The sequence below is a fragment of the Carettochelys insculpta genome, chromosome 15 (genome assembly GCF_033958435.1).
Source record: "Carettochelys insculpta isolate YL-2023 chromosome 15, ASM3395843v1, whole genome shotgun sequence".
NCBI classification, from domain to species: Eukaryota; Metazoa; Chordata; order Testudines; family Carettochelyidae; genus Carettochelys; species Carettochelys insculpta.
In genome coordinates, this window is record NC_134151.1 from 5,385,160 (window position 1) to 5,410,141 (window position 24,982).

Here is a 24,982-nt window from a genome sequence, read left to right on the forward strand (position 1 = left end):
AAAATAAGGGGATCCCAAAAGAATGAGGGTTGAGAAACACAGAAGGGAAGAGACTTTTAATTAGCCTGTTGAAAGCTCTTTTGATTTTAACAACTCCTATTCAGCTTCAAAGACCAGGTAACTTTCTGAAAAAAGGAAACTTCTCGTCAAGGTTCAAAGCCCCAACACCTTTAACCCAACTGGGAGACACTACAAACAAGCAACATCTTGCAACACCAAACAGAGCCTCCAGCAAACCCAAACTTGCTATTCCTGATTTTTTTAAAGCAGAAAATGGAGCATTCACTTTTTTCCCCCTTTGCTGGCCCGGTTGATTGACTGGGCTTTAAACTTTGTAAGTGTAACCCCCGAGGCACTGAACCACTGACAAGGGAGAGGAAAGTCTCTGCTCTATATCTTTGGCTGAGAGCCAACTGGTTTTTAGCTCATGGGGTAGCATACAGGGGTTTAGTCCCTAAGGTCCCAGGTTCATTCCCTGCTGCCAATGACCCAGATGCATCCACCTTACATAAGGATAGAACAGATGCTTGCTCACTGAAAAAAGAAAGATCTACTTAGATCCATAGGTGCTGTCTTAGGCCTGTTCTACACCAGGGAACAAAGTCCATCCCTGATATGCAATTCTAGCTACGCCATTAGCAGAACTGACATATCAGGATTGCTCTGTTCCCTGGTGAAGATCAGGACTCTTTGGGTTCACACCAACATCCGTTACTCCACATGATAGTATGGCGTACCAGACTCAATGGCCAAACCCAGAGAGATTGATTTTGCAAAATCAAACTCCGGAGGACTGATCACAGCACGCCGAGTGCACAGTTAAGTATAGACATAGATGTTAATATAACATTAACCCAATTTAAACTATTACCTAGGATGAGCAGGGATGGTGTCTCTAGGCTCTGTTTGTCACAACAGGAGATGGATCACTTGATGATTATCTGTACTGTTCGTCCCTCTGGGACTTCTGGCATTGGCCACTGTCGGAAGACAGCATGCTGGGCTAGATGGAACTTTGGTCTGACCCAGTATGGCCATTCTTATGCTCAAGTTTATTAGTCTTCAAGGCTCCTCACTGTTTTTGCAGACACAGACTAACTCTGCTTCCCCTCTGTTACTCTAGGTAGCGCTGTGGTTTTCACTCCAGATGGAAAGAGTTGCGCGTACATCAACAATACAGAGGCCAAACAAGAATACCTTGTTGTGGAACAGGAAGTACTCCCCTTGCTTGTGCCTAAGGAACTGAAATCCCCAGATTGGGGGTTGCAAACTTACCTGGCCAGTTGATCAGCTGTACAGACAACATTTTGTCTGTGAACTTGAGTACACATTGTACAGCGGCCAAGCTACTGACTGTCTTTTAAAAAGAAAAATGAAGTACAAGCCAGGACGTGGTAATGTTGTTGTGAACAGTTTGCCTCACCTATTTTGCCCAATAATTTGGTTCCCTGCTTGGAAGATGAGTTGAAATGATTCCTCTGGCAATAGGGATCTTAGTTCTGGTCTTACAGAATAGTTTGGCAGTGGAAGGGCGCCAATATTTAGTTTTACCTGCCAAGGGGGCAGCCAAAGACTGCAAAACACACTTACCCTTCTTTGTCATTGAGACTGATTTTTTTAAACATAGTATAAGGAGTGGGCCCAAGCTACTGAGTTCAAATCTGGGCCAAGATCCAAACTTTTCCAAAGTCTTTGGACATCTGGATCTCTGGGTTTCACTTACTGCAGCATCCTAAAAATAAGGGGCAACTGCAAAGTTCAGATCCTGAACTTACAGATGCCAGGATGTGAGGTTTTGCTTCCATGCCATCCATCTCTAGTGTGTGTGTGTGCGTGTGTGCGCACACACACGTGCGTGTCACATTTGGCACTCACCATCTTGGTGGGCCAACTGAACTGCAACACAAAGGTTATTCAGTGTGGTTGGGAACCTTATCAGGGATTTGGCTGAATCAAACAAAGGCTCAGAGAAGTTGCAGCTGGGCAGTTTTAGGTTGGACATTAGGAGAAAATTCCTAACTGTCAGGACAGTTAAGCACTGGTATAAATTGCCTAGGCAGGTTGTGGAATCTCCATCACTGGAGATTGTTAAGAGCAGGTTAGACAAACACCTGTCAGGGATGATCTAGATGGTGTTTGGTCATGCTGTGAGGGCAGAGGACTGGACTTGATGACCTCTCGAGATGCCTTCCAGTCCTAGTATTCTATGATTCCATGGACGTACACATTGAAAAGTCTATAGAATCCTGAATGACTTGCTAGATTCATGGTCAAACCAAAAAACAAAAACAAAGGACATACACATTGTACCATTACCGCCAGCACTGAAGTCCTTTGCCTGATTCTGAACAGAAAATGTTGCTTCTCATGCAGCAGTATCTGTGGAACACTAACTGTGACAGACTATTATTATAAAAATTAATTAATTAATGTATTCATGTATGACATGCCAACCTGAAGTTCCAGGCATTTTGCTGCCACCAATTACTTTAGCAAATGGCTTGTGATTTATCTTTTCTACTGAAGAAGAGAAATATTAAGTACAGATTTTTCTTCCATTCTATAATCCTCAAGCCAATGGGGGAAAAGGATGTTTTAATCAAGCTTTCAAAGGCTGTTTGGAAACCTCTGCCCCAGACGGAAGTTAGTGACCGTAGACTGTATACAGACCAAGCTTCTATGGTACAAACCTGATATCTCCTGCAGAATTGCTGCTTAGTGGGTGTATGAAGATCTAGTTAAGTGAGTTAAGTGTCACACTGGCCAGATTTCAAAAATATTTGGAAGCCACGAGTTTCTACGGCTCCCAATTTTCTGAGTGTTTCCCCAACCCCCTTCCATCTTCTTGCTGTTTTCTCCTGCTATCAGAATGCCCTCTGCCCAGAGGAAGGTGCAGTGGGCTGAGAGCCAAGAGCCCACGAGGTTCTGTCTCATCTGTTGTGATAACTGCCCTTCCTAATCCCATGCATTTCACAAGCCTTATTCCTGAACCAGGTCTCATGATTTATCATAGGAGACAGCTGAGCACTCTTCCCTCTTGTCCAGTTGCTTTTGGTAGAGCACAGCCTAGAACTCAAGACTACGCCGAGTCCATGTGTACATCTATCAAATCTGTAAAGTGAGGCTGCTCCTGCATACTCTCCTTCCACGCATACCCATTGATGAGATGCAACTCATTAACATTCCTTTCTTCATATGCAAAGAGGTTCCAGGAGTCCTACATTAGTGGTTTAACCACTAGACCATGCTCCCCTCCCAGTGACTGGAAGCAAAGGTTGGAATCTTGAGTCACTGGTGTCTGTCAAACACCTTTGTAACCAATGGCAAAGTAGTGTCAGCTACCCTACTGATGGTTGGTGCACACATCGATTAACAACCTTCTACTGCTACCATCCAAGGAACACCGTTCATTTATTCAAGTGGGAGAGGTCTGTGCTGCAAATTGAAGTTCCTCTAATCTCTTCCCAGCTCCCAGCATGGCATTCCTTAACTCCTTTTGGCTTCCACTCCCAGGTCCTTCACCTCCATAAGATATTCCTCCTGCCCAAGGCTAGAGCCTGCATATGGTTTTAACTTTCCCCCTGATGATTTTCTCCCAAGTTGTAATGTTCCATCCTTTTCCTCCCATCCCTCTACCCGCAAAACCAGAATGCTGAGCCACATAACCAAGCCTCAAGGAAACAACATTCTATAAATCTCTGTTTACCTGGCGGACCATCTGCCCCTACTCCCTGGATACGCCAACCCATGCAAATTTACACCCAGCACTCTTCAGAAAAAAAAACCTAAACCAAAACCAAACCTTCCCTACATCCTTTAGTACAGAAATCATAAATGAAGGCGCATCCCAAAGGACCCCCTCCAAACACACACGAACTCTTGGACCAATCTACAAGCTAGAACTTCTACGAGAGAGAGCTGCGGTTCGGCAGCAGCACCCAGGCCTGGCCCAGCACTGCTACCACTTATACTTAGTCTCTGGAATAGCTTTGCAGTTCACACCACCAGGGAAAGCTGCTGCAGTGCCTTCCTACAGAAAGACTCCTTCTGGAAGGTGCATATCTGTTTGCAAGCCTGTGCAAGCCCAGCTAGCCTCTGAAATGTCTGTGCGTATCAGCTTCCCATTTATGAGAGGGAGAGAATGGCTTAATGCTTGTGGGAGAAGACAAGCCCAGAATTACGGACACACAGCTGCAGCACCAGAAGGCCAAGGCGAAAGAAGCCTGAGTTCAGCTCTTGCAATAAATATAACAATTTTAAGGCAATCTCATGATTTTTGAACATTTGGGGTTGGCAATATTGGATTCAGTTTTTCTCCACAATCCAAAGATGTGCTCCTACTACACTGCTACACTGGCTTCTGCTGCTACTGCTGTTGAGATCTGGGGGCAGTTTTCAGAGGACTCTCAACCTCTTGAGGTACTCAGGCTGCTGAAAGGGTCAGGTGACTAGACCCATATTGATCCAGCAGTCCCTCCACCCAGGGTTTAGGATTTGTTTGCTTCTTTTAATGGGATTCTCACTCTCCTCTGCACACTTGCAAATGGTTGCTAAAGACACTATCAGCTGTACGGTGCTTCATGCATAGTTACATGCAAACAACAGGCCTGCAGGTACAGCACAGCAGACAGAGAACACACCTGGGAGACAGAAGATGGGTTTTCTACTCCCAAGTCTGACCTACTGCTTGACCTTGAGCAATTCCCCTTGTCTCTTTGCTTCCTACCCTTTCCTGTCTCATCTCTTAGGACTGGAAGCTCTTTAAGTCAGGCACTGTTTCCTGTGTCTAGCACAGAGGGCTCCTGATCTGGGTGAGGGTTGTAGGTGCTACTGTCATGCAAACAACAAGCCAATTCATAGCAGATTTGTTGGCAGATGAGTCATCAGGTCATTCAGATTTGGTTGCAATTTTGGGCAAAGGCTCAATTCAACTAGCATTTGGCTGCTCTGTAACTAAATGTTTCCCATTAATACTTATCATTAGCATGCGGGTTTTCATTGTCCAAACATAATTTAGAACCATTAACTAGCTCATTAATTCACAGCACTCTGTAAGGTAGATAAGTTGTTGGTAGCCCCATTTTACGTGTGTGGAAACTGAGCCCTGGAATTGTTAAACATCTTAACCAAAGTCATGAAGAAAGTCAGACTTCTAGGATTTGAAGGTGTGATATAAAACTATAGTAGCTAGCCCGAAACAAATAATGCCTTCTAAACAGCTAGTCAAGATAAAACTAGTTGTACTTTAGCATATGTGAAGCTCGTCATACTAAAGCCTATGGGCAGATTAGCATAAAACGAGAAAGCATTCATTAGACTGAGCAAACAAACATGACCTAACAACACAGCCTTCAGTCTAACTCTAAACAACATTTCAGTGATAGAAGAACTTTGAGAATTTCATTAGACCATGAAAGAAGATTGGTGCAGCTGAGGAAAACTGAAAACCAGGCTTAAGGTGGGAAGTTAGCTCTGACCTTAACTCCAGAGTAGCAAACACTGTAACATGATAGAAGTTCAGAGCAATAATCAAAAAGTGCGAACTGCAGAAATATGGACCTGTGTTTTAAATAATTTTTTAATTGTTGAGGCGGTAATACTTGGTTCATGGAACTGCAATATACAGAGAGGTGAAATAAATAGCTTATATATATATAATATATATAATATAGCTGGTTTTAAAATATTCCCTTATCATTGGTGTATTAGGTCATTTTTAGTCACTTGAATGTATTTAGCAGCATTCTCCAGAACTGAGCATAATGCAGGATCACAGAGCCGTGACACCTTATGTCGTCAGAAAGGTTACAGAAGATCGATGCATTGAGGACTCCACAGAAACTCAATCACTGCGGTGCACACCATCTTGTCTCGGGACAGTTTGCAGCAGACAATAAATAGATTACTGCAAAACTGGTGATTTTTCAGGGCAGGGTGTCAGTAACTTTGGGAAAGAACTTTGGTTTTCTTTGGTTTTCTTTTATTTAATATTAATTGATTTTTTTTTCCCTCTGGGGATCTGCTTGAAAAGTTGTCCGTTCCAAAAGAGAAATGAGCACCTATGTGTCAACAACAAGAAGTCAATTTAAATAGAGCAGTTCATTTTGTTTTTCAAGTCACAATAAATCCCTAACAGCTTCCCCCAGCGTTTGCCATCCAGTTTTTTTATTTATTTTTTTTTATTTTTAAACACAATGTACAAAAATAGAGCTTCTTCCTTATTTTTAATGTAAAAATATTCCTCTGGTGCAGTTTTTTTGTGGTTTATTATTGTGACACTGTTTTTGTCTGTCTTTTAACTGGGGTTGGTAGGTCGTATTCTCTTAGTCCGCTTGGTCACTGTGGTATACTTGAAAGGTTTCTGTAATTCCACTTGTCCCTTTGGGTACCTTTTCATAAAATGCACGTCTTGCTGGTTTTCCTGTGTCTTGGGCCCTTTTCGAGGCCTTCCCTTTTTGGTAAATCCAACATACCAGCCAGAGTATTTTGCAGACATCAGTGCTGTGTAGTTGTTTTCTAGGACTTTTTCGATGAAGACACATTCTTTGCTGGTGCCATCAGGCTGCAAAAGGGAAAGAAGATTTATTTCAATCAGTTGCAAACAGCTTGGCCAAAAGTTACTTTGCATAGAACAGGAGCAATTACAGGATCTGGTCCTGTCCAGCTTTCAGTCCCATAACTCCGGGTGGGAGGAGACCAGAAGGGGGCATGAATGGGGACAATGGAGAGAGAGAAATATGAGTTGAAATATTCAAAATGAATCATTACACGATTGCTTGATTCAAGTTTGTTCTTTGTTTTCTTTCTCTTTTTTTTTTTTTTTTTTTAAAAAAACCCTTAATTCAAAGATCTAATTTTTGTGGGGAGATTTTCAAAGTCACAAATAGCAAAAGGTCCCCTAACTTTGTAAACGCCCCCATCATGGCTGGTCCCAGTAAAACGTATCCCTCTGGGTACCATACATCACAAGAGCTATTTGTCGGAATCTTGGCCAGCGCAAATAACAACACTTCATGTTTGTATAACGAAGCCCTAAATTCTCAGCAAGCAAGGGTGTCAATCTGCCGTTTCAAAGTCGGGTAGATCAAAGCGCATGAGGGAATTTTTAGTGCACAGCAACAGGATCCACAAGGACACAATGTGCGGCAGGACAGTGCAGAACAGATTTACACCCAGCTTGCCATAAACTGAGAGTCCATGTAGCCCAGCCCCCAGAACTGTCTGCTTTCTTCCAAAGCTCTTTAGAAGTTAGATGCTCGACTACCCCTCAACCCACCACACTCCTTGCAAGAGGGGCAGCTCCCCCCACATGGGTACTTTTGAAAAATTCATCCTTAGTTTCCAAAGCTACCCAAATGTTAACTGGCCTTACAATTCCTGGGAGGCACAGATTGGTATTTTCATTGGAGAAATGGGGAGGATACACCTCAGAAGGTGCTGAGTGCTTAGATCTCCCTGTGACCTCAAGGCGTTGTATGGGCTGCTCAGCATTTCTGAAAAGCTCCCTCTTTACTTAGGTGCCAATCTATAAAAATCTCACCTCAGGCTCTTTATTTCGGGGCCTACATGTGAGCTGAGGAAATAACTTCTGGCCTCTTTTTTTTTTTTTTTTTAAATCTTGGAGTAAAAATGGACACCCAAACATCAAAGAACTCACTTTTCAAAGTTTACCTTTACCTCACTTTGCTATAGCTACCAAAGGCTTCAGATGGTGCCATCATCAGACCCAGTACTGGAACCCTGGTGTTCCTGGTTTCTGTACTCGGGTGAACTTCCTCAGAAAGATCTCCACGCTTCATTTTCAAGAGCGGTCATCACAATGGAGGATGGGGCATTTATACATAAAACATTTGGGGTTCACGCTACTGAGGGGTTTGGTTCCAGTCAGTTTGCAACTGAGACCACCAGCAAAATTCTAAATCAGATTTGGATTTAGAACTCCAGTGCCATTTTGATGTGTGATTTAGATTCAGGCAACCCTCCAATTCATACAGCACAAACAGCAGCACTGCAAGAGTCATGGCTTCACATAATTCGATATGTAAGTATTTCTGCCAAGTGGAAATCCTACGAACACTATAATCCTTTGCCAGAATATATAGCTATTTTACTCTTAACTGCTGAATAACTTTAACAAACCACAGGTCAGGTGGTACCTCCTGTATCAACTCTTTCTTTAACTTCTTTTTAATTTTTAAATACCTCAAAACTATAACTGTCCATCCCTTTTTTGGAAATTGTTACAGAATCCTCACAAAGTGTTATGATCTGAATGAAACCTTGTTATGGGCTGAGGTAGTATCCCATTGAGACTGGTAGGCATGAACTCGCCCTTCAGCTAACACAACTGTAAGCACGGGTATGTCTACACAGCAAAGTTATTTCAGAATAACAGCTGTTATTTTGAAATAACTTTCCAAGCATCTACCCAACACAACCACTATTCTGAAATATCAGCTGGCTTATTTCAAAATAGATGAACCTCATTCCATGAGGGATAGTGCCTATTTAAGAAGAGTTATTTCGAATTAGGAGCTATGTAGACGGGGAATAGTGCCTGTTTAGAAATAAGCCATAGTGCATCCAATGGCTCTATTTCAAAATAGGCTCTGTTGTGTGTCGACCCTATTTCAAAATAGCTTAGTGCCATTACGAAATGTATCTTGTGTGTAGCAGTGTTATTTCAAAATAAGTATCAGAGAGGTAGCCATGTTAGTCTGTATCTTGAAAAACAATAAGAATTCCTATAGCATCTTATAGACTAACAGATATTTTGGAGGCCAATGCTCAAATCACTGAGCTATCCCTCCCCCTTACTCACAACCCTGGGTTTAGCAGGCCAATGCTCAAACCACTGGGCATAAGCTTTCTTGGGACGAAGCAGGTCTTTGCCCATGAAAGCTTATGCTCCAAAATATCTGTTAGTCTATCTGTTAGTCTAGGGTAGGCCCATTGCTCAGTGAGGAGGGAGAAACAGTAATGGGAAGCTTGGAAATGGCAGAGGTGCTTAATGACTTCTTTGTTTCGGTCTTCACTGAGAAGTCTGAGGAAGGAATGCCTAACACAGTGAACGCTAGTGGCAAAGAGGTAGGGTTAGAAGATAAAATAAAAAATGAACAAGTTAAAAATCACTTAGGAAAGTTAGATGTCTGAAAGTCACCAGGGCCTGATGAAATGCATCCTTGAATACTCAAGGAGCTGATGGAGGAGGTATCTGAGCCATTAGCTATCATCTTTGGAAAATCATGGGAGACAGGAGAGAGTCCAGAAGACTGGAAAAAGGCAAATATAGTGCCCACCTATAAAAAGGGGAATAAGAACAACACAGGAAACTACGGACTGGTCAGTTTAACTTCTGTGCCAGGAAAGATAATGGAACAAGTAATTAAGGAAATCATCTGCAAACACTTGGAAGGTGGTAAGCTGATAGGGAACAGCCAGCATGGATTTGCAAAGAACAAATCATGTCAAACCTATATGATAGCTTTCTTTGATAAGATAATGAGCCTTGTGGTTAAGGAAGAAGCGGTGGATGTGGTATACCAAGATTTTAGTAAGGCATTTAATATGGTCTCGCATGATATTCCTATCAATAAACTAGGCAAATACAACTTAGATGGGGCTACTATAAGGTCGGTGCAAAACTGGCTGGATAAACGTACTCAGAGAGAATGGTTCTCAATCCATCTGGGAAGGTATAACAAGTGGGATTCCATAGGGGTCTGTATTGGGACCGGTATTGTTCAATACCTTCATCAACGATTTAGATATTGGCATAGACAGTATGCTTATTAAGTTTGCAGATGATACCAAGCTAGGAGGGGTTGCAACTGCTTTGGAGGATAGGGTCAAAATTCAAAATGATCTGGACAAATTGAAGAAATGGTCTGAAGTAAACAGGATGAAGTTTAATAAAGACAAATGCAAAGTGCTCCACTTAAGAAGGAACAATCAGTTTCACACATACAGAATGGGAAGCAACTGTCTAGGAAGGAGTATGGCAGAAAGGGATCTAGGGGTTATAGCGGACCACAAGCTAAATATGAGTCAACAGTGTGATGCTGTTGCAAAAAAAGCAAACATGATTCTGGGATGCATTAACAGGTGTGTTGTGAACAAGACACGAGAAGTCATTCTTCTGCTCTGCTCTGCTCTGCTCTGGTTAGGCCCCAGTCCAGTATTGTGTCCAGTTCTGGGCACCACATTTCAGAGAGGATGTGGAGAAATTGGAAAGGGTCCAGAAAAGAGCAACAAGAATGATCAAAGGTCTAGAGAACATGACCTATGAAGAAAGGCTGAAAAAAATTGGCTTGTTTAGTTTGGAAAAAAGAAGATTAAGTGGGGACATGATAGCGGTTTTCAGGTATCTAAAAGGGTATATAAGGAGGAGGGAGAAAACTTGTTCTTGTTGGCCTCTGAGGATAGAACAAGAAACAACGTGCTTAAACTGCAGCAAGGGAGGTTTAGGTTGGACATTAGGAAAAAGTTCCTAACTGTCAGGGTGGTCAAACAGTGGAATAAATTGCCTGGGGAGGTTGTGTAATCTCCATCTCTGGAGATATTTAAGAACAGGTTAGATAAGTGTCTATCAGGGATGGTCTAGACAGTACTTGGTCCTGCCATGAGGACAAGGGGCTGGACATGATGACCTCCCAAGGTCCCTTCCAGTCCTAGCATTCTATGATTCTATGAAATATGAAACTCCCGAATCTCTCTTTTGGAATAACACTGCTGTGTAGACATACAGTCCCACCTAAGATGAAAGGAGTGGTGAAGCTGCAGAGAATTTTTTGACTGAGTGTTCTTTTGGGTAGGAGGGAGCTGGGATCTCAGAGACTGAAGTCAGACAAGGACCGAGCAAGAGAGGTACCCGGAATGAGCAGTTAAATGCATGTGTCAGTGACCCTGAGTAGAGGTTTTTCAGGTTAGGGGTGCAGACTCAGAAAACGAGCACTCTTGATGCTGTGAACAACAGAAGCTGTTTCCTAATGTACATTCCTTCTACGTTCAGAGACACAGGACTCCACACATTCTTTGTAAATAAACAAAACTGCTTCAGAGAAACACCGGACTACCATCACTTACGACCAATTTAAATTCCCGAGGCCCCCAAAGGTCAACTGGCTGCTCATGTCAAACAGAAAAAAAAATAGGCTTTTATTTATAACATGTAACAAAATGTGGAACATTAAAGAGGGCTGAATCCACAACTCACTTAAGTGAAAGGAAAGAACCTCACCGACTTCAATGGGAGGTAAACTGAAGTGCCACGACTAATTAATAAACAACAACAACATAGGGCTTTTAATCTGTAGCCCTCAAATTACTTTCCAAGAGGTGGGTAAGCAGCATATAGGATGTTGCTTAGACAGGTTGAAGAAGTCAAAACCCTTTCAGGCCTTAGCAAATTCTCCAAATGCCCAAGAAAAATAAAATGAGCGTGTCATTACACAGAAGCTGCAGCAGATCACAGGAGTCAGGGAATGGATCACAGAGCTTTGGAAAAACCGTCACAATGACTATTTGACAAAGGGTAGGGTGGAAGAGATGGAAACAGAACCTGCTTGTCAGCTCCAGAGGTGTGTGCACACACAGGGGGACTGGTACTCTTCGGTCTGCTCTCTTCTAAACACTTGCCTATAAAATCATCGCTGAGCTTGTCAATTTGTCAGATGCTACTTATGAGAACCAGAGACCTGGAACTACATGAGGATTGCAGCTCCAGAGCAAGGCACAGCCAATCTGGGGTAGTTTAGCATTCATTGGACCTGCAACCTCCAAATTATTTTGTGTGCGCTACCAAAATCAGATCATTCAGAGTCACTGCCAAACCAAGCTAGATTCGGAGAGGAAACCAAAGGGGAAGGGCTCCCTAATTCACCACTAACTTGCACAGCTACCCATTTCCTCTTAGATCTTTCACTCATGGATGCACTCACGTTATTTTAAATTTAAGACCATGAATATATCATCTTGTTACCTCCTTCTGTTTGCTGCACAAACTGTACAGTCCCCGTCTCCTTAAGAGGCTAAGGGAAGTTCACCAACAAATCAACAGCTGCAAAACAGACTCATAAGAGGGAAGGTTTGAGTAGAGTCCCAGAAACATGCATTGCCCACCAACTATACCTAATCAGGAGCCTATGTAATGCCAACAAGCTGAACCAAGCCTGGGACTTCTCTGAAGCTTAGTGCAGAAGCCTTGACCTAAAGGCCTGCTGGATCTCAGCTAAGGCTGCAGAGGAGACTCAGGCTGCATCTACGCTATGAGATAAAATCAAATTCATTTATATCGACTTTCTAATTCTGGAATTTATAAGTTCGATTTTGACCATCCTCGCTTCGTACCGTCCTCCCCACAAAGTCGAGTCATTGTTGCCACACTCAATGGCTTACATCGACTGTTGCAGTAGTGCATTGTGGGACGCTATCCCACAGTTCCCTCATCCCCATAGCATTCTGAGTATGCTGGCTGGTCTTGGCACCATCTTCCCCCATTGCATTTTCATCACTCCCCTCCCAATCCCTGAAAATATGTTGATCCCTGGAAATAATGCAGAAGACAGTCAAAATTAGAAGAAACTATTTTTGGTGTCCCCACACATTACATTGCCAACACAGGTGCAGCAACTGTATTCTCCACTGGCCATCCATCCCACCTCCCATCATCGCAGAAATGTGATCCCTGAAAATCATGCAGGGGCCTGGAATGTTTCTTACGTTGTGAAGAATGTAGGAAGAAAGCAAGAATTTTTGGTTTCCCCCTATATTACTGTTAATGGAGAGGAGTTTTGGCTTTCCAGTGCACTACAAGGCTTCCATGCAACAATTGCGTTCTCAACTGGCCATCCACTGACTATTCCACCTCCCATCATTGCCAAAATGTTATCCCTGAAAATAACGTAGGGGCGCGGAATGTTTCTTACATTGAGAACAATGTAAGAAGAAAGCAAGAATTTTTGGTTTCCCCATACACTGTATTGATGTTGAGGAGAGTCTTAAATCCGGGGTCGCAGACTGTGCAGGAAAAAAAATTATGGGATTTTCCCCCAGTGGCAGCAAGCCCAGGTGTGGGCGGGGTGTGTGTCACTGGATGACCAGTTGAAATGGTCCTCCCCCGTTGGCAGCTAGCCTCTTAGCCACTGGGGGAGACTTTTGCCCGACGACAGCATCAAGCCCTTTAGCCACCAGGGGAGACTTCCCCATGGCGGCAGCAAAGCCCCCCAGAGTCTTAACTGCTGGGGGACACTTCCCCACTGTGGCAGCAAAGCCCAGACTATTTTTCCCGCATGGCTAGCAGCATCGTCAGCACCGAACAGCAGGCACATCCTGTTATTGGGTTGGGTTGGGGGTTACCCACATAATGTTGCTGAGCGCAGGAAAGACCCAGACTGTGGTGCCTCTGCAGGAGGGAAGGGGTTCACACACAAATGTAAATCGCTGAGAAAAAGTTTCTCTGCGTGTTATGCAAGCTTGACACATGGCACAGCGGGGTAGGGGCTGGCGCCACACAACGCAGAAAAAAATAGCAAGTGAGCAGACGGAGACACAAACTCCCTGCAGGGGCTATTTGAATGGGTAGATGCACTCACACCGCTAACAGCATAGAAAGGAAGAAGCCGTTTCTCAGGCTGTCATGCTTACACGAGTCCACAGCTAAAAGCTCACTGCTCCTGCTTGGAAAATCAGGTTCTTCCTGTTACTGGAGCACAGCAGCCTGAGTGGAGAACTGATAGGGGCATTGTGGGTTACATACGGGACACCTCTGGAGGCTAATACATTCACTTTTAAGATGTGGGGCTTCCACACTTGCCTTTAATCGAACTTCTGAATTCGAGCTTGACACTATACCCTTCAGGAAACTGCGATTTTGTAATCTCGAGATTAGTGCACCCTAAATCGAGCTAATGGTCATTACAGTGAAGACAGTCACCTGGCAAATTCGAGCTAACTTAATTAAATTTGATTTTATCTCATAGTGTAGATGCTGCCTCATTCTCTCTCTCTGTACATGGTCTAAATGCCACTACATGGGACAGTGAACCACATCCAGGAAGTGTGTGGGCTACACCTACACACATTGATGAGGGCTGAGGTCAGCTCTGCTATGGCTTTCGAATGCTTCAATGAAAGAGCTGGGCAAATCCAATGGTTTCACTTTACCTGGGCCTCATCCTCTGAGTTCAGAATTTGACTAAAACCACAGCAAGAAAACAATTGACACTGCAGAATTCCACCAAGTTTCAAGGTGAAGCCAGCAACAGCCTCAGGTCCACTCATATCTGGGCCCAGCACATACCTTCCAACAATTAATGGGGAATGATTAAACACTAATGGGACTGAGCCTCAAGTTCGCACAAAACTGGTTGCTGATGAACCAACCAACTTCCTAGAGAGCTATTAGGTATAGCAGAGAATTGGAAAGCTCATTTCCCCTACATTTGCAGAGAGCTCCTGGATCTGATACATGATCTTTTTGCTATGGAAATCTGACAACTTTTAATATCGTCATTTGTGTGCTTTCTGCTTGCCCTACATTGTCATTTTATTGTGGAACTCTTGGACAAACCCAGGGTGAGACTGGAAGTAAAAGAAGACAATGTTAGCGGGGAGGGACATAATAATCATTATTGTCTGTGTTTAAGTCTCAAAGTTTCCTCGCAGAGTCTAGTGAAGAGATGATACTACCTCAGGTCAGGTTCAGGGCTAATTTGGAGCAAATAAGGTCCATAAAATAAATTTAGCCTGGAAAAGAAGGAGGTAAATCATATGATCATGTGGAATTAAGGTGACATGTGCATACACTTTAAGATAATTCATGGATAAGGAACAGAAATTGTTTTTGTTCAAGTAAATCATTCTTACATGTGCTAGGCATGCTGCAGAGACAGACGGGGATGATTTTATAGCATCTGTTATAAACCCCTGATAGACTGGGAATATGGGACATAAATCACTTATATAGAAGGGTCTCTACATCATGTAATTTGTCCCTGAGATAATCTATTAGTGAAAAAAGCAATTTCTATTCATCCTTTAGGGGTTATTAATAACGTAATTTATAAATGTCACCTTAATTTCAATGGTTGTCACTCATTTAAGACCTAGTTCTGTTCCCACTTAAATCAGCAACAAAAGTTTCATAGGTATCAGGTCCTCATTTCATGAATTCACAAGCATGTCTCTTGTCAAGCTAGAGCATGTCATCAATATGGGTCCAATGAAACTTAGGGTAACTGAATTGCCTTCACTGGAGACACAACAGACACAGAACTGGCTCAGATATTTCCCATGCACTTCAAGAGAATAAAATATCACCATCCTCCTGGGAAGCCAGCTGAAGTTTTGAAATTAAAGCAGTAAAATACATGAGCGTGGAGTCACGAGGGAGTCTAAGGTGTCTGGTGGATGGTAAATTATTGCGCTCTCTCTCTCTCTCTCTCTTCTTCTCATTCCAGTTAGAGTCTGTAGTCTAAGGGACAAATCCATCCACCTCCAGGAATGCAGATGGCCCAGTACACAGCAATACTGATGCAGTTCCCTTGCAGTACATAAAAAACGAGGGTATGAACTGGTGTGGCAGAAAAGAGATATTTACCACTGGCGTGTTGCCTGACTCTCCAGCAGTTCCCAGCATGCAATGTTGGTCAGGGAAGTCTGATGCAGCAGCAGAGTTACAAGTTCCACCAATCCACAGAACTTCCAAGCTTTGGGGGAGCTGCAGGAGGAGGGAGGCCAAGGGAGCTAGTGCCAAAGAGCCTACACTGTTATCTGCAGAGAGAACCCTCATTCCCAAAGAGCTGCTCTTCTTCCAGTAAGACCCTAAATGCCCAGCCAAGTTAACGTGCCGAGTACTTGGGTCTAAGAATTATTTTTCCAGCACTGCGCTAGCCCCTTGGTGTGGCGTTTTTCTGACGTGCGTTGTATTCCTCAGCCCAGCATGATCGAGTCTGCTATGACAATATCTAGACAAGCTTCGATGAAATGTTCTTTGGAAGGGCACTTCAGCACTTCGCTAGCTTTGGCTAAGTCTCGTTGAAGTCGGTGAAAATTAAGCAGAGACTTAAAATAAAGCACATGGTTAAGTGCATTCCTGAATTGGGGCACAGTGCTTAAATCCCTGCTCCTAAATCACAAGCAGCTTCCAATTTAAACCTTTAGAAAGAAATAGCAGTAAATTCCCAAGCTAAAAAATGCTGCCAATAGCGCCTGGTGTCATGTATGTCCTGAAACTCCGCAAACACACGCACAATGTGCACCCTTTCTACCTCCACATCCCTGAGACACCAACTCCCCTTAAGAAGATGCAAGAGGAGGAGAAAGAAAAGAGAAGTGGCCCCAACTAGGTTTAGCTGTCAAATGCAAGCACTGGCTTTCTGTGGGTTAAGACTAAAACCTGTTTTCCAGCTGACTTTCTTTTCCAAAGAATTCTTAGTCCAAACATATGCTGCGGATATTGGGTTGCACCCTGCTCAAGTAGACTTCAGTGGTGAGATCCTGCCAAGTTATAGTATGTATTAATTTCATAGCTACCTAGTGGGCAAAATGCACTCTAAATACAGAGCAGTAGTGCTCTAATGGAAGTTGTGTAGCATGAGAAAGAGTCTTTAAGTATATAGAATCCCTGAAAGCATCAGAGATGGACACTGCAGTGATGGCCCTTGCATGAAGATACCGCTGTGCAGGGAGGCAGGGTGTGAGTCACACCAGTGGATAGGGTCAGCACCAAGCTACACACCACTGCATCTTTACTTAAGCCCACCAAATAGGACTTACGTGATAGCACAGCCATGCAGTTGGGCTAAACTGCAGGGCGATTCCTCACAAGAACTAATCTGATTTATAAGGGCTGTGCAGCCCATTCAAGTGGTATTATTTTTCTCAGAGAAGACTCTTCACCCTTGGGGTGTGGTGTGATCGTCTGAATCTTTTGGCTGGTGACCGAAAAGCTCATAGAGATCAACCTCGCCTGCCCACACGTTCACTGTAACTCTTATACTGACAAACTGCTCTACGCTTCTCATGCCAGAGCCTCAGCTGGCCTCAAACAGCAGAACTCTGCAGCCTCCAACTCTTAAGAAGAAAATGTTTTGTCATAGGTAAGTATGTGGGGCAGTCCATAAATCACATAACACATTGGCGGTGAGTGGCGGTGTTCCCTGTGAGTTGAGCACCAGGGCAGCTGCCCCAGGAAAGATTCAGGCGCTGCCCAGCTGATTAGCAGAGCGTCCACAGCCACCTGCAGCAAGCAGTGTGTGTTTCTGGGGGCGTTGGTGGTGCACAACTACGTGTCTCAGTGCATGTGGCAAAATGTATTCTGTCCATGGATGGAAAATGTTAGAGGGAACCCTGGTGGATGGGTCCTTATTTTTGCACATTTGTTTCAGCCTTATAAAGACTTATGAGGGGTGGGCTGGACTTCCAAAAATTAATCACCAAATGAAGTGGCCCATAATTTATGGATAGCCCCTGTCACTGGAACAACTGAGCACTTTGCAATCACTAACGCGTTTCTGTGTTTCTCCTCAGACAAACTCCTGCGAGGCTGGGCGGAACTGAGCCTAATTTTTAGGCATCTACAAGATCCCTGGGAGCCACAGTCTCTGGGTTCAGGGTCTGGGCTCCTTATACTTTGAAGAAAAGAGAGAATCTTGGAATGGAGTTCACAAAATCCAGCCCAGAGGCTCCTCACCTAAGGCATCCAATGAGAGAAGGCAAGCCTCGAGGTGTATGCTAAGACCCTCCTCTCCATCAGGGAAGGGCATGGCAGGCAGGGTCCTCCTTTTGCTTGGGAATCTCAACTGCAAGAACGCTTGGCCTGAAGTGCCAAAGATGCTGCTTCAGCAGTGGCTGGGCCACTCACCTGGGAGGTGGGAGACCAAAGCCCCCTTTCATCAGAGCAGGAGAGAGGATATGAACAGAGCTCTGCCACACCTCAGGCAAGTGCCCTAACCCTGGGAATAGGGGACACTCTGACATGGGGCATGCCCCTTGAAGCTGTTCCACTGTGGGTAAATCATTTTAAAAAGCCATTGGCACAGGGAGCTGAATCCCAGAGTCTTTCACCTTTCTGCTCTCACGATGGGCTCCAGGGTCATTCTCATGCTTGCCAGCCATCCTTCTCTATTGGCACCTAGCGGAACTGTTTCCACAGGAGAAAGCCCCACATGAGCGTTTCCCACAGCCCTCCCTTGAGAAATGGCAAATCCCTTCTCTGCCAGCAGGGGGACTGGGAACAGGGATCTCGCCTATTCTGACCACCGCTCCCCCACCCCAGCCATTGTGAATAAGTTCTCTTACTGGACTGAGCCACGCAGGTGAGTGAGGCAGAGGAATGCCCATCTTCTGTGCTTTGTTCGTCACTCTGGAGCTTAGACATCCACATGTCCCATGTGGGGCTGCATTGCGCAGGCACAAAACCAGATACCTAGAGAACTTTACCGCAAAAATTTCAGTGCTAAGAGAGTTTAGGCACCTACAGGGTTATGGGGTATCTGAGCAAGGCTTTTGTGAACCCCTGTTGGGCCTGATTCTGGAATCCATGTGCCCAGAGTGGCAGGTAGGTACCTACACCGCTTTGTGAATTGAGCCCTAAGTGGCTTGCCCAAGGTCACACAAGAAGTCTGTGGCAGAGCAGGGAATTAAACCCAGATCTCTTTAAATCTCAGGCTAGTGCCCAAACCTGCAGTCCAGCCCTTTGCTCATATTTCCCCATATTGCTACCAAGCATTGGTATCGCTGACACGCACCCCTGAGGATGGAAGTCTTGCTATCATGAATGAAAACAAATGCCTGGAGGTTCATGTAAAAATAAGCTTAGAAATGACCTCTTGTCATGCACTGCCAACAGGAATGTCATTCTAGAGTGAAGGCAGGCAACCTCAGCTCCTTGCAACAAATCTTTTCAAGCACTTTTATTTTTAGGCAAGCTATGGTGCAGGGTTTCGCCTTCATTTTCCTTGCCTGACATATTTCCGGCATACAAACCCCCAATCACAGTACCACCACACCATGCCAAGGCACTACAGCACAGCGTCACTATGAAGCCATCAAAGGACAATGCACATGGGGAGTAAGTGCTCACCCGAGATGGGTAGGAAAAGTAATCTTTGCAAACAGAGCATCTTCCCAACCCTAACACCTACCCCACCCATAGGTATGCCAAGTACTAGAGGGCTACTCTGTTCTTCTACCCCAACCAAATATTCTGCCTTTTACAGGCAGAATTTTTACCAGTGAAAAAGCACCTTCCTAATAAGTGCTAATTAAAGCTATAACATGCCTCCCAGAAACAACAGAGGCAGGCATTAGTGAAGAGATACCCAACCTTACAGGGTGCATTGCTGATTTGGAAACAAACACACACTCCACCCATCTAACACCAAGGATCCGGTTTTCTCGGCAGCCTATGGCTGTATGCCCACATTTTCTTGTAGGGGAGCCAGTGAGAAAATGAAACTTTATGGCATAAAAGCTTTAGCTGCTGTTGCTTTGCTTTCCTTCCCCCTTTCGCTCTCAAAGCAAGGGGCTATTTGCAGCAGGTCTGCTCTTGCTTGCTTCTGGCACACATGCATCCCTCTGCAGGAGTCAGGCATCAGCCAGAGGGCTCAGCTAACAACTCACTCTGTGGTCTGCTTGCAAAAGAGCTCTCGCAACCCAGCAGGGCTACGGGAGAGACAGCACCTTAGCCCAGAAGTGAGGATATCAACGAAGCACTAGAAAGCCTTTCTGGGGATATCAGTTTTCCCCTGTGATATTAATTCAGCCTTTTTTATATGTATAAATCCTCAATACCCGTCCAAAGATGTGGTAAAGGTTAGCTACTCTTTGATAAATTTGTTATAAACTGCTGTGTAAAATCTTGATCTATATTCCAGCTTGCAGAGAACATTCTGATGTCTCCTTCATGATGTAGGAGAGTGGGACAGCACCACAGCGAGAACATGACCCCTGCTAGACTAAACAAGCCAGAACTGCAGCTGGCGTAAATTGGTGTAGCTCCATTGATTGTAAAAGAGTGTCTCCAGTTCACAGCAGCTGAGGATCTGTCCCACAGATTAAAATTGCTACCAGGTCACAAGATGGATCAATGCCTATGGCTGTAGCTTCTCTACCCAGGGGGCTCAGCAAGGTAACATCTGCCCCAGGCTCATGTGGCAAAATGAAGTGTCTTGCTAAATGGAGCCATTTCTGCACAACAGGCCAAAGCCAACCCGGGTGTAAGTGAGCTCAATGCAGTTAAAAGGGCTGCGTATGACTCAGTCTCCCTTGGTACCAAACATGAAACATATTGAACTGACACGAGGCAGATCAAAGTGCCAAAACATTTGCTCCTTCTACAATTACACTCCCGAGTTCTTTGGTGCTCCTTCTCTCCCCTTCTCCTTTTACAGCCCAACTTGGTCTTGTTGAGGTTTTGTTGTCTTGTTTTAAGTCCCCCAAATGGAAAGGATCAAAGGGCTCTTTGCTGTCATTGCAGGAGTGCTTCTCTGAGCTGGGCACGACTTCCACTAACAGCTTCCTCCTTGTTCTCAGGTGCCTCTGTGCCACTGGACTGAGAGAAAACATTAGCAGATGCAGGAGTGCGCCTCTTCCCCATATCGGGCTGGGGCTCTAAGCCACCTGAGGCGTATTGCAGGGGAAACGGAGAGCTAGTCAGGTTCCTATTTATGCTTCAGAAATGCAGCAGCGCAAGACAGGCATTGTAGGACCTCCAAATCCTGCACATCATTTGACTTCTGAAGCAAGAGTCCCCCGGTCTGAACAGATCACAGGATAGCAAGGAAAGGTTCTCAGTCTAAAAAAGTTTCTCCCAGTCGTTCAGCCTCACATGCAATACAAAGCTTTTGCTAGACGGCCCACACGTCTGGGATCAGAAGCTCTTAAGAATGGTCTCCGTTTTGCATCTGATACAACTGAGCACGTTGCTGGTGCTTCCCAATTAATTGCAAACAACAAGCCACACACGTGACACTACCCCAGCTGCAGGTTTCCTTCCAACCAAGGAGTGTAAGTTTGTTGAAAGGTTCAGTGAAACTCACACCCTTCAGGAGACCAGGACAATTTACGGTTTCGAGACAAATGCTATCATGTGCCCGTTTGATTAATTATCACCTTCTTGCTGCTTGTTCACAGCTGAATCACAGAGTGGTATTTAGGAGGGTGCAAACCTATTTGGAAAACTTTAGTTTACAAACTTTTCAATTCCCAGCCCCCCCACCCAAATTCTCACAACAGAGGCTGGTGAAAATTGGGGGTTGACAAATAAAGTTCAGGAAAAGCAACTGCTTTGTGAGGAAAAGATGAAACTGATATTTCTTTGCTTTTTGACTGAAAGCCAAAAGCAGTTTGGTTTTTGTATTTTCATTTTTTTAATGACATATTGAAATCTTCTGCAGAAAATTCTGCATTTCCTGCCCAGCTGAGCCCCCGAGCTGCTTGTTGTAATGCCATCCCCAGGGGACAGGTACAATATTATAAAATCACAAACTCACAGGGATAGAAGGAACCAGAGAGGCCAGTAAGTTAATGATTGCTTCTAGCTGTTCCTCAGAAGGCTTCCTTCAGAATTCTCTATTTTTGATTCCTAATTATTATACATGGTGTCATGTATTATACATGGCATACTATATTTTATACATTGGCTTGGCAGAACTGGATGAGAATATTTGTGTAATTTTGCTGGATAAAATTGATGTTTACTTTTAATTATTTTTCCTGTTTTTATGTATTTAAATTTTCAATTGTGGGAAATGATATGGGATCAGCCAATACTTATTTAATGACAGTAGACACTGAGATTCAAAATGTGAAAGCTTTATAACTGTTAGAATATGAGTTGTCCACATCTCATATCAAAATGTGCAAAGGTAATAGGTTTAAATCAATCCCTGAGTTCTCAAGCAGCACCTTTCTTACTTTGCTTATCTGTAAATTTCAATTATCAATGGAAATATTTTTTTCTCTGGTTTGTGTGTACACAGTGGAATCCGTGTTCACTGACATTTACAGATAAAAATCCAATCTTTCCAAGTGTAATTAGACAGTATACATGGGCTCCATTTTTTAAGTCACTAGTAATTTTGCATGCTATTGTACTAATTGACAATGAATTAAAACGGTGCCTCCATGTTTGGGTGCCCAGTTTGAGAAGCCTGAAAAGGACGCTCAGCACTTTCTGAAAGCCACATTTAAGCTGTCATGAGTTAAACCACAAAACCCAAGATGGCCCAAATTAATCGCCACTTTTGAAAACTTAGGGCTGTCTGTACAGCATCTGCAGAGTGACCAATGGTTTTCTGCAAGTCCCCTATTCCTCAGCACTCTAGTAGAAGTTCAGATAAGGAACCAAAACCTGGAAGGATGTCAAAGAGCTTGCCCTGCCCAGAGTGGAAGCACTTGATGGGGGAAGAGTAAGCCAGGCCAAGTTGGGGCCATAGCATCTCTTGGCTGTGACGCTGCCCCTGCCTGTGGTGGGACAGGGAACGGGAGTCTCTTCAGGGGCTCACCCCACAACTCATCCACAGCTTAGAAAGTCCCAGTGGGGTGAGAGTGGCATGATGGTGTAGCGCTGCCCAGTAGAGGCAGCTTAAGATTCACCGGGGCCCTGGGCTCAAAGAACATGTGGGTCCCCACACCCCAGAGTGGCCACACCCCCTTCCACTTTTTCAAATAGGCCTAGTAGCCTCAGGAAGGTGCAAAGTGGCAGTGGCCTGGGGGCACCATCCCCCCCACAATCCTCAGGCCAGAGATAGCAGGAGGCGTGATGTTGCAGGTGGCTACTGGCTTGGGCACAAAGCCCAGGTGGCAGAGGGAGAAGCCTGTCACCAGGCACAGGAGGGACCTGGCAGGGGCAGCCTGGCAGCCGGAGCCACGTGGAGGCACAGAGTGAGCTCGGGCAGAGCGTGACACTGCTGAGGCCGGGCAGGTAGCAGCAGGAGTTGCACCAGTGGAGCCCTCCCTGCCACGCTCCTTGCTGCCTGTGATCTTCCCAGGGTTCCCTGCCGCCTCCCAGCCAGACCAGGGCTTCTTTTCCCTGCAGGGTGTGTCTGCAGGTCCTGGGAAAGGGGCAGGGGTCTAGACTGGAGCCCCCACCCCAGGAATGACTGGCAGCAGCATGCACTGGAGACCGGGACCACGGGCCAGCAGCTGCTTTTGGGAACCCCAACCCGTTCCCAGGGCAGGTGGAGGGGCCAGGGCTCCTCAGAGGGACACAGGCTCTCAGTGGCTCTTCCCGGGGCTGTCCCTACCAACATGTAAGACAGGATGAAATCTGGAGCACCAAAGTGCCCCCCATTTCATGGTGCCCAGGGCCGGCTCCCAGCCCCATTCCCTGGCTGCCCCTTCCCTCCTTAATGGGCTGCACCCAGCAGGGCTATCCCTGGCGCATTGTGGATCTGGGACACGATCCCAATGCCACTGCACTCCCTCCCTTCCCCCGAGTCTCCCGTTACGCCCCCCTCCCAGCGTTTCCCCTGAGTGACATGGCCCAGGAATTAGTGGGGGGTCTGGCGGTGGTAGCAGGACCCAGCCCTGCCCCAGATTCACGGGCGGCAAAGAGAAGTGGAGCCAACCAGCCACAGCTCGCTCAGCTGCCAGCCGCATTGCTCTGCTTCCCCCAAACAATGGTGCTGGAGGTGGAGAGCAGAGCGAGCTGAGGCTGGATTGCTTTGCTTAGCATCGCCGCTGGTGTGTGCGGGGTGAACCCAAACCCTGATGCCCCTTGCCTCCCCCCCATCTCCTCCCCCTGTGATCCTGAGCACAGCCGCCCCTCTCCCCCCAGCGGCTGCATAGTGCGCCACATCTTCCAGGGCTGTCCTTGCTCTAACTCTTGCTCATCTCCCACTTCAGAGAAGGAGCATCCAGGGGACAGGACCCCATTTCCAATGCCAGTGCCCCTGCACTTCTACCCAGGTTCCAGTGCACCTGTGGGACCCCAAATCGGCCAGGACCGCCATGGACCCAAACACTCATCTGTCACTGCTCCTAGGCAGCTCGCCGCGGCTTTGCCCACCATGAGATGCCCAGAGGCTGCTCCTGAAGGCTTGCTTTCCTGCAACCCGGGAAATCCAAGGGCAAGCTGATGAGCCTGGAGCCATGTTCTTTACGTGACGTAACAGAAAAGGCCTCTCCTGAACATCCCCAGTACTCGGCATGCTGAATTTAGGCCAAGGTATCCTAAAACCGTAACCACAAAGATCCCTCTCGATCCAAATGCAATTTCAGCTGCTGCACAGCACTGTAAATCAGCCCAGACACATCTGTTACCATATGCCCAGAACTACTCAGTTTCACAAACACTTTCTCTAACTTACTGGCCTCTGAACTTACAAAATCCTCTGAGGCAAATACTTGAGAGTCATGGGGGGACAGTTCCAGAAGGATGCCTGCTAGTGCACTGAAGTAGGATGTCTAAGTGCCTTAAAAAGGGAATAAATATATAAAAATATATACCAATATATAAACAATATTACGTATGGCATAAAGACACGATATTGAACACATGAACCTATTTGCGGGGGGGGGCACTTTTTAAATAGACACACAAACTTTCACATTTACAAACCACCTAGTACAGACCGGCACACCTGAACACATGCATGTGCATGGGTGATTTGTGTGTGCTCACTGGGCAGGGGGGACATGCACACCCACAATGGGGCCCTTTACGTACTGTGTCCATTCTTGGTCACACAAGAAACTGAAGTGGTCCAGAAATGGAAAGAATAATCACATGTCTACATGTTTGTTTATTTTTGCTTCCTTCTTTCATCCTGCCCCACAAACAGAAATCTCACGGAGTTAATTCGTTCAAAATTCAGAAAGGGGAAATGAAATCAAATGTTTCTGCTTTTATACAGTGTGGTCAGCTGTGGATATTGCAGCTCCCAGAGGCCATCAGACCAAACAGCCTAGCTGGATTTCAAAAGGACAAGATCATTTCATGACCCTGAGCATCTGTGTCTACGTATGCTAACGTAAC

The 24,982-nt window shown here is 45.2% G+C and overlaps 1 protein-coding gene across 1 annotated transcript in view; it reads right to left on the reverse strand.

Annotated features, from left to right (window-relative positions):
* Positions 1 to 5,643: 5,643 nt before the first annotated feature.
* The window catches only part of FGF18 (fibroblast growth factor 18), a 121,204-nt gene continuing 101,865 nt past the window's right edge, over positions 5,644 to 24,982 (reverse strand). Inside the window, exon 5 of the mRNA XM_075009627.1 lies at positions 5,644 to 6,562. Within this exon, the coding sequence (XP_074865728.1) occupies positions 6,296 to 6,562 (267 nt within the window). The 3' untranslated portion in view covers positions 5,644 to 6,295. The remainder of the gene's footprint in view (positions 6,563 to 24,982) is intronic.